This window comes from Gracilinanus agilis, chromosome 1 (assembly GCF_016433145.1).
Source record: "Gracilinanus agilis isolate LMUSP501 chromosome 1, AgileGrace, whole genome shotgun sequence".
Lineage (NCBI taxonomy): Eukaryota > Metazoa > Chordata > Mammalia > Didelphimorphia > Didelphidae > Gracilinanus > Gracilinanus agilis.
The window spans coordinates 651,506,443-651,517,156 of record NC_058130.1 but is presented as its reverse complement, the minus strand read 5'-3'; the positions used below and the strand labels follow the sequence as shown (position 1 = coordinate 651,517,156).

The 10,714-nt window shown below is 33.0% G+C and overlaps 1 protein-coding gene across 1 annotated transcript in view; it reads right to left on the bottom strand.

Annotated features, from left to right (window-relative positions):
* Nucleotides 1-10,714, bottom strand: part of PKHD1L1 (PKHD1 like 1) — a 210,869-nt gene that overhangs the window by 150,998 nt on the left and 49,157 nt on the right. The window contains exons 16-21 of the mRNA XM_044658261.1: nucleotides 10,368-10,503; nucleotides 9,776-9,919; nucleotides 8,936-9,093; nucleotides 5,781-5,894; nucleotides 2,246-2,395; nucleotides 1,202-1,329 (exon numbers count right to left, since the gene is read on the bottom strand). Coding sequence (XP_044514196.1) covers nucleotides 1,202-1,329; nucleotides 2,246-2,395; nucleotides 5,781-5,894; nucleotides 8,936-9,093; nucleotides 9,776-9,919; nucleotides 10,368-10,503 — 830 coding nt within the window. The remainder of the gene's footprint in view (nucleotides 1-1,201; nucleotides 1,330-2,245; nucleotides 2,396-5,780; nucleotides 5,895-8,935; nucleotides 9,094-9,775; nucleotides 9,920-10,367; nucleotides 10,504-10,714) is intronic.

Sequence of the window (10,714 nt, the reverse complement as noted above, 5' to 3'; positions counted from 1 at the left end):
TGGGTTTGTACCCCAAAGAGATCATAGATAAACAGACTTGTATGAAAATATTTATAGATGCGCTTTTTGTGGTGGCAAAAAACTGGAAAAGGAGGTATGTCCTTCAGTTGGGGAATGGCTGAACAAACTGTGGTATATGCTGGTGATGGAATACTATTGTGCTCAAAGGAATAATAAACTGGAGGAATTTCATGTGAACTGGAAAGACCTCCAGGAATTAATGCAGAGTGAAAGGAGCAGAGCCAGAAGAACATTGTATACAAAGACTGATACCCTGTGGTAAAATCGAATGTAATGAACTTCTGTACTAGCAGCAATGAAATGACCCAGGACAATTCTGAGGGATTTATGGAAAAGAAAGCTACCTGCATTCAGAGGAAGAACTGCAGGGGTCGAAACACAGAAGAAAAACAACCGCTTGAACACATGGTTTGATGTAGGCATGGTTGGGGATGTAGACACTAAATGACCACACCAATTTAACTATCAATAATATGTAAATAAGTCTTGATTGACCACACAGGTTAAAATCAGTGGAAATATGCATTGGATATGGGGGGGGGTGAAGATGGGAGAAGGGGAAAGTAAAAACAAGAATCATGTAACCATGGAAAATGTTTCTAAAAAAATAAAATATTAAACCTAAAATATATATATATATATATGTATATATATAACCATGATTGAACATAACTCTGAGTTGCGGCACAAATGGAAATTTAGTTCCATAGGTATTACTTTATCTATATAATTCTTTCTCTTTTTCATTTCTCTACTTATAGTTTGTTGTTAATAAAGTATAATTTCTAACATTTTCTTTATCCTTGCCAATATGAAATCAGCTTTGAATGTTCAATTATTTTTAAAAATTATGCTATAATGGTAAAGTGTTTTTCCCCTTGAATAAGGAAGCAAACAAACTAGATTAAATGATTTAATCTGAATTCTCTTGTTTACCAGCACATTATTGTTCTTCTCAGATTTATTCGTGTTAATGATACTGGAGTAATATTTATTTCTTTTTGTGACCTTTATATTTGTTTTTCAACAGAACTCTCATGGATTTCTAAAGAAGCATCTCCATAGACACTGAATCCTTGATTGAAGAATTAAACCCATAATGAATCTGTGTTTAACAAAATCACGTAAGAAGAATTTGATATATTTATGTTGCACATGTATCCAAGTGCCGTGTACTTACTTGTTCCCTTGAATAAAGGGAAAGGAGAACTGCATATAGGTGTTTTTAGTTTCTTTGCTCTTACTGTCTTGGTACTGAAATTTTAGGCCAATATGATTTGACAGGAATCCTTTGTAGGCAAGACAAAACTATACCAAAAAAGGAGGGAAATAAAAAGTTATTGTAACTATCTTAGTGAAATTACAATATTTTCCCTGATTCCTTTATATTGTTTTCTGAAGCATGTAATATCTCACATAATAGAAGAAGATTTATTTCCAAAATTAACTCAAGAATTCTGTAAAAATTTGGGACAATTTCTATTGAATTATTCAAAAAATATTTTTAAATCACTAAATATCTTAATGACTTAGTTTAGAGGCATATTTTAGAGTTTAATTTGCATATAAATCTGCTCCAGTTTGTGCAGTTGGAGATAAATACTAGAAAGTTTTATGTGATGATATAATGAGATCACATGATGTGATGATATTATCATATTATTTTCAACATTTGAAAATTCTTCAGAAAAGCCAAATAGAAATGTTCATGCTGGCAACATAGCCTACAGCACTACATCCATAAGAATCAAAAGGACTATGTTCTCATAAAAGTTGGTCTTGTCTTATGATAACCTTCTTTAAAATCAATATTGCATAATGGTTGCAAAGCAGAAGAGCAGTAAGGGCTGGGCATGGGAATTAAGTGACATGTCCAGGGTTACAGAACTAGGAAGTGTCTGAGGTCATATTTGAATCCAGAAGCTCCCAACCCTAGGCCTGGCTCTCAATCCCATGAGCCACCTAGATGACCCCAAGAAATTATATTTTTATAATGCTTTTTTAGTCTTGTTTTCTTCCTTTCTTTGATAGTTATCATAACTATTTCCAGCTATCATTAGCATATGTTATTGTAAACATAAGTATTTAACATTAACTGCAGCAATTGCCTAAATGACATGAAGACAAAGAACACTATTCGTATTACAAAATTATTGAGAATTTTCATTTTTATTGTGTGATATTTCCCTAACAGAATTAGCATGTGATTTCTTTAAAAACATACCTGATTATAAAGAAATAATGAGATATTTCCATAAGGCATTCCATTTGGTTTAACATCTTCTGAGTCAAAAAGTACAGCTGGATTTTTCAGGGAAAAACGACCACAATAAGCTAGAGTTTCAGATGTTGTCTGACCTCGATTAATGTGTTTCTGTGGAAACAATGGAGTTATAATTTAAACATGAATATAAAAAGCGGCTGCAACCTGATATGAAAGCTTGTGTATGTCAACGTCCAGATCAATTACCATCTATTCTCTGAGAAACTACTTAATTATACCAAACTACATTGATCCCTTGCCTTCTCTAAAATCTTAAAAGTCATTGTTTATGTCATTCATTTGGTACTTTGTTTTATAATTTAACTATGGCCATTCTCCGGGCTTAGAGCTCTTTCTCTATTTATATTTAACTTTAGGCTTTCCAGGCTTCTTTAAGTGTTAGCTAAAGTCCCAATTTCTGAAGGAAGCCTTTCCTAGTTCCCCTTAACACTACTACCTTCTCTCCAAAAGTATCCCAAATTTATCTCGCCAATATATTTTTTGCACATAGTTATTTCCTTGTTGTCTCCCCAATTTGGCTGTAACTTCCTTGAGAACAGGGATTTTTTTTTGCCTATATTTATATATAGCAGGCACTTAAATGTTTATTGACTGTACTTGACATAGAGAATTTAGGTATATATTTGGAGTGTGTGTATTATTTTCTCCCTGACTAGGCTATAGGGTTCTTGATGGCTGATACCTATCACATGTCACTTTTACCTCTTCATAGTACCTATCATAGTCATGAGAACATCACAAAGACTCAATAACACATATCTCCTATACTAAAAAAAGATGGACACTGAAAGACTGCCTTTAAACTTTTAACTTTCCTCTCCTGAGTAAAGATTATCCTATAAAGGAATCATGTGGAGTATATTTTCAAGGTTTTGTTAGTTGTGTGTTTTTGGAGAACAATGGTTGAGATTGGCTTTGTGTCAACTTGGAGAGAAGTCTTAAGGGGCATGTCCCTAGAACTGAGTTGTTTAGAATTTTTATTAATAATATTGATGAAGGTATAGATGGTATAATTGCCAGATATTTTCAGATGATCCATATTTAGGAATGATAGGAAATAACATTCTATGACAGATAAGAGCCATAAGGATGTTAACAGGCTAGAGTAAGCCAAACCTAATAAGATAAAATTTAAAAGAGGTAAATGTGAAGCCTTATAATCTTCTAAAAAAAAACTTCATAAATTTACAAAAGTCTAGACAGTAGTTCATCTGGAAAGGATCTCATGGTACAATGGGAAAACTTGGATTTAGAATTATAGGAACTGGATTCAAATATTACCTCTGCTTCTTACAAGCTGTCAGGTCTTGGACAAATCATTTAATTTCTTTGGGTCTCAGCTTTCTCCTCTATAAAAGGAAGGAACTGGACTCAATATCTCTAAGGTCTTTCCTAGCACTAAATCTAATAATACTATCTAGGATTTTAGTAAATTGTCAAAGTGGGACATGGAAGCTAAAAAGGCTAATGCTGTCTGGTGCAGTAGATAGAATGCTGGATCTAGAGACAGAAAGACTCATCTTGAGTTCAAATCTAGCTTCAGAGACTTACTAGCTGGGTGACCTTTCTCAAGTCACTTAACCCTGTGTGCCTCAGTTTCTCATCTGTAAAATAAACTGAGAAAGGAAATGACAAATCACTCCAGTATCTTTGCCAAGAAAACTCCACATGGGGTCATGAGGAGTCATACATGACTGAAATAACTGAATAACAAAAAACAAATTCAATCTTTGCAACAACTAAAGAAGCAGAGCATCTGCCACATGGGAGTTGATAGTTCTAACTGTACCTTCCCCTGAGCAGATCATTTCCAAGGAATTATTTTCATTTCTGGCTGCATTTTAGGAAGGATATCTATAAGCTGAAAAATATCTAGAAGACAGCACTGAGAAGTACCTTGAGGGTATAACAAATAAGGATTGATTAAGTGAGGGTGTTGAATCTGGAGAAGAAGTGATTTGGGGAGTTCATAATTACTATCTTCAAGTATTTGTATAGTTGCAATATGGGAAAAGAATCCAACTTGTTCCATTTGGCTTCAAAGGGTAGAACCAGAGGGAAGCTGGGGTCAAGAAGACATTTTAATCCTGCCTCTGCCAGATAAGAGCTATGTGACCCAGGGCAAGTTACCCTCTGTTTCCTTATTTCCCAAATAGGTATAATAACAGTACCAAATTTACAAGTTGCAAGGACTAAGTGACAAAAAGTATGTAAACTATTTCACAAATCCTAAAGCACTCTATAATGTGAGCTATTAGCTGGTGGGGGAGCAGAATTAAACTATAACTAATAATGTAGACAGTTCATATTTTCTTACAGATATTCCATGCTAATCTATTCTCCTAAAAGTACATATTGCCATGTAATACTTCAGTGTAAATCTTTTAACATCTAAGAGTTTTGTGTGCTTTTGTGAAGGAGTAACTAAAGGTTTAGCAAACTAGGAAGAGTATTGACGGAGTCAGAGGGTCTCCCTTCACACTCTACCTTGAATCTTTTTTTTTTTAAACCCTTATCTTCCATCTTAGAATCAATAAGGCAGAAGAGTGCTAAGGGCTAGGCAATGGGGGTTAAGTGACTTGCCCAGGGTTACACAGCTAGGAACTGTCTGAGACAAGATTTGAACCCAGGACCTCCCATCTCTGGGCTTGGCTCTCAATGCACTGAATCACCCAGCTTCCACACAGCTGCCCCACCCCCAGCTTGAATCTTGCCACTACTTCTATGATCTTCAATAAATCACAACTTCCTGGGCCTCAATTTTTTAATTTATAAAATAAGAGGGTTGGATTAGATCTCTTTCATTTTTATAACTATGATAACTTTAAAGACTAGAATTAAAAAAACTTTGTGGTCTTCCTTCTGCTAGGGGCCTATGTCTTGGAGACACTGATAAATCTAGAGAAGTGATGGCATCTTAAAACCTGGAAGGCATAGCAATGACCCAAGACCTAAATTTGTCATTAATAAATAAATATAACAGCAAAATAAGGGGAGTTAAAACATTTTAAAAGTGCTATTATAATGTCTGTTCCATTGTATTACAGCTGTACATTGACCTTTTTATCCTCCTTCCCAACAAAAAATTGGGGATTATCACGTGTAGTCTTACCTCAAATATCAAAAAGATATTTTCGTATATAATTATTATAACATTAAAAAAAAGAAAATGAATTTTTGGAAGTCTATGGAGATAGGTGAAACAATTTCTTTTCTGCTGAAAAATATTGTGGCTATTTTTGCCCATTCTAAATGCTTTCCTATTGGTCAATAATTTATAATAGTTTATCATACATAATGAATTCCAAGATCAAAATAGAATGAGTCTAACAATTTTGAATGTGTAAACCAATTTTTCCCAACCCAGAAACAATTGCTAAGACAAATGCAAAGACAAACTGGTAACAATTCACTTAATTCCAATTATGAATTCTCTATTATTTGTTTGTCTCAGAATTTATAAAGAATTCCCTACCAAGCTGAAGTCAGTCTCATAATCTCTGAAGTACTTCACGGCAAAACCTTCCTTGAGATGGGCAATTTCTTTTGGACAGTTAGCACTAACCATTTCTTCCAATGCCATTTGAACCTAAAACAATATAAATACAAACATTTGATCAAAAAGACTGCTGTAGGAAAGGTAGTTATTTCATATGCTAATGCTTTGCTATGGTATATAGTTCTGTTATTTTTAAGGTATTCATTTCATTTTTATTAAGTAGTATAATCAGTTTTTATTAAAGTCCTACTTTAATCTTCGCTCTGGCACAGTGTTCTTTAAAGATGTAAAGATGTGGAATAAAGACTTGTACTATTTTCTATTTATCTAGGGACTAGCTTTACTAAATATTCATATCTAGGATCAAAGAGAGACTCATACCAGAAGATTGATGGCAGGTTTCAAGTTTCTTATTGACCAGAGAAATCCATGAAATTAACAAAAATACAAAATGGCCCTCAGTTTTTTCAGTTTCTACAATGATAGGGGCAGGGGAGTAGAAAAGAGAGCAGAAAATGTCAAAAATCATATAAAGTCTCTGTCTACAAATATTCATTTAACTGATGGGATGCTTAATATCAAAAGTCCAATAGTCTTAATGCTGACATACTACTGGAGGAACTGAATCCCATTCATATTGACATTCCTCTCTTAAATGAAGCCAGAAAACATACAGAAATTACAGCAAATGGAGTTCAGGCAGTCAATAAGTATTTATAAGCACTTACATGGTGATAAGAGCTAAAAATACAAATAAAGGCAAAACCTAGTCCCTATTCTCAAGAAATTTACATTCTAATGGGGCAACATGTAAATAACTAGGTATATATAAGAAATACTGAGTAGATGAGAAGTAATCTCAGAATGAGGGGCTAGGAATGGCTTGCTGTGGAAGGTAAAATTCAATTTGCTCTACAGGCCAATGAAGATGTTTGGAGAGACAGTTTTAGCATGAGTTCAAGGCAATGCAAAACACCCTTCATGAGAGACATCTAACTTATAAATTCTTAGCAATAAGCACAAGTAAACTGATTGTCATGAAGATGACAACAATTATAGTGTCAACATATCCATGGCAATGAGTGAAATAGAGACATTCTATGTCTATGAAGAATACAATATATTCAGTAACTTCAGTGTGAAGTCACAACGTGGTAAAAAATTATGTTGAAAAATACATTTTGGTGGCAAGAAGTCCAATATACCAATGATTTTTCTCAAGTATGTAATTTTTTTTAGTAACACTAATTGGTTTCCCAGTTTCTTTCAATTGCTGGATGTTAAATGTTTCAATGTATATTTAAACTTCATTTACTTGACACACAAACTCTTAGAACTCTGCAGTTCTTAGCATTATTTAAAGGCATAAAGTATTTTTGACAGGCAGAAGCATTCAAAAGCTGGATATCTGATAGTTCAAAGAAAATAAAATTGCTTAAGAAGTCAATAAGAATGCATACCCTTTGATTCACTAATACCACTACTAGGTCTGTATCCCAAAGAGATAAAAAAAAAGGGAGGGAGGACCTACTTGTGCAAAATTATTTATATCTGCTCTTTTTGTGGTAGCAAAGAATTGGAAATTAAAGGGATGTCCATCAATTGGAGAATGGCTGAAAAAATGGTGGCATACGATGGTGATGGAATACTATTATGTAATAAGAAATAATGAACAGGATGACTTCAGAAAGAGCCTGAAAGACCTACATGAACTGATGCAGTGAAATAAGCAGAACCAGGAGAACATTATGCACAATCACAACAATATTGTACGATGACCAACTGTGATAGATTTAGACTCTCAGCAATGATCCAGGACATTTCTGAAGGACTGATAACAAAGATTGCTTTCTACCTTCAGAGGAAGAACTGTTGGAGTCAAAATGCAGATTGAAGCATGCTATCTTTCACTTTAGTTTTTTGGGTTTGGGTTTTACATGATCATTCTCTTACAAAAATGGTCAATATGAAAAAAAAAGAAAAAATGGTCAATATGGAAATATGTTTTGCATAGTAATACATATATAACCTAGATCAAATTGCTTTCTAGCTCTTGGAAGTGGGAGGGAAGGGAGACAGACAGACAATTTGAATGATTTAACTTCTGAAAACATGGAAATTTGCTATTACGTGTAATTGGTCAAATAAAATCTTTATAATAAAAAAAGAGGTCAATTAGAAAGAGTCTGCATATGTTCATTAGAGCCATCAAGGTTCATTCAATCTGAAATGACAGACATCTTTGATCACAAAATCTCTCACTATATGACGCTGGTAATTTCCTAAGTTTGCTGGAATTTTTAAAATAAAAAAATTAGTTTTTACAAACATAAATATAGACAAATATTAGTTTCATAATATGCCAGAAAATACTGTATTAGGGTTGGTTGTAATTGCAGTCATTAAGTAAATACTACGTTTTCTCTCATTTTCAACTGAAAAAAAATAAAATTTACTGGAGCTACTCTACAAAGAAGGTAAATGGAATTTTCATGGGAAAACATCTCTATCCATGGTAGTTTTCTGGAGATCACAGGCAAATCATATTTTTTGATGTGTTGTATTTTTATTATATGCTCAAAACCCTCAGTTAAACAGAAAATTATACAGCTCAGAGGGACCTCATCTTCCTTCCTTTCTGTTGCTATGTTGTCTTTCCTTTAGGTGTTTTTGATGGTTACTTTAGCCCAGTTATATTATGGGTTAAATGAACTTGATTTTATATAAACACCATTTTAAACATTGATTCAGTGAGAAAATGCATTACACATTACTGCAAATTGATTTACAAATGAACTTTTAAAATAGCAGCAATAAAAATGAAAAGTAAAAGGTTTTGTATTAAATAAATTAAGATAAAAATTAAGCAGAATAATGTCAAAATAGATTATGAATGGAGAACAATTTTGTGTACCAAAGAGCAGTTCAAGAACAGAAGAAGCTGCTTCTAATCTCTGGCTGTCAGTTTTCTCATCTGTAAAATGAGGGGATTGGACAAGATGACCTCTTATAGGTCAGTTACGACTATAAATCCATGATCTTAATGGATTCAAAGCATTAGATTGCAGGTCACGGTCAGTTTCTACTGGCATAAATAATAAAATTCTACATCTCAGATTTCCACAACAAACCTCATCTTCTGATGACCAAGGGGTTAGAGGCTTAGAAGAAATGCCATCCCAAGTCAATGTGAAAGTATCCAAATTGGGTATTCCTTTGGTTTGTTCAGTAATATCCACTGTGATGTTACTCCCTTCAAGTATCTCATAAGTGATCAGGTCAAAATCACCTGTAAGAAAATGCTTGATTCTTAAGAGAATTGTTTTACTTATTGGAAGTTGACATCATAGATCATAACATACAAGAAGATATGGAAAAGGGGCATACTTTAAACTTCAAAGCACTATGTAAATTAAGGAATTGTTACTGCTATTGATAACATTATTAGGAGATACAACAGGAGAAAAGTAATAATTAGAATTTTGTTTTAAGAAAAATATAATGCAAAAAATGCAATATAAAAGGTGAGCACTTCAGCTTCCCCCCACTCTTGGTCTTAAAAGAATTATCAAACAAATACCAAAAATGAAAAAAAATTTAAAAATTATAATAAATAGTTCATAAATTTGTCACCCACATTGATTGGCAAAATCAGATTGTGATTTGACTACAAGTTGGAATGTCTGTTCTATGTTACATGCTTCTGCAATTCATCTCATTTTTATTGGTTTAAGATGGGTTAAGAATTCCTTGAAAAATCATTAAAATACAAACTGTTTGTAGGAAAAAAAAATTGATAACATGCAGTTCCTCAACCTGAAAAAGTGGATAAAATGTTTTTATCAACCAGGTAATGGATCAAGTTCTGTTACTTCCTATTTCTACAGCTATTACTGGGACTAAACATGACATACATTTGGTATTTTATAACTAGAACTCAAGCACAGGGCCAAAACAGTCTCCATGCTTACCTCTGACTGATTTAAAGGTTACAGTGTAAACATAGCTCTGTTCATCTTCTGCTCTTACCACATGAACCACATCAGGCTGTATAGACAATAGAGCATTTAAAGCTGACTCCATGGCAGCGTCTGATGCATCCACTGGTAGCAAAACTACAGAAGAAGGCATAAAAGAGTATTTATAATTTATGTCTTCCCCAACCACTAGAGAGTACATTGATCTTTATCTTTTCTCAAGCATGTGCTGATAGGTGGAGCACCAAAGCCTATACAATATTTTTCTCCTCCTGAGCAAATGTGTGTTTATACATATCCATGTGTGATATGTAAGCAAGCACATATACATACATATTTGCATAAATGCATGCGCATATAATAACACTAACTTGGAAAGAGACCATTTTGACAAAATCCATGTGACGGAATTGAAATCATTTTCTGAGCCTCTTAAAAATCATGATATTCTTAGTTATACTTTTACTACTTTATTTTTTAATACATCATTAAACATTGTAGTCTCTTGGTCAAATTATTTAGTTACTCTTTCAAATGCATTCACACATGGATACAAATATAGTATTTTTTAGTTAAAATAATTCACCTGTTTCTTCCTTGTTGTAGATTAACTTATACTGATAAAATGAACATGTATTAGATGTCATACATGGACTGGATACTGCAATCTTCTGAATTTCATTTTTTGGGTTAGTTGTTTTCCAGTTTTCTAAAGTTATGACCTATTTAAAAAAACACTTAAAATATAGACAAGCCCACTTTTAAGAACATAAAATATGAGGTATACAGTTCTATATTCTACTTTATTACATATACTAAAATTATACTTTAAGAAATTTAAAAATTTTTTACATTTTCCTTTCAAGTTATGGATCCTTAATTTCAAGGAATTTATATCTAGATTATAAGTGTATATATATATATATATATATA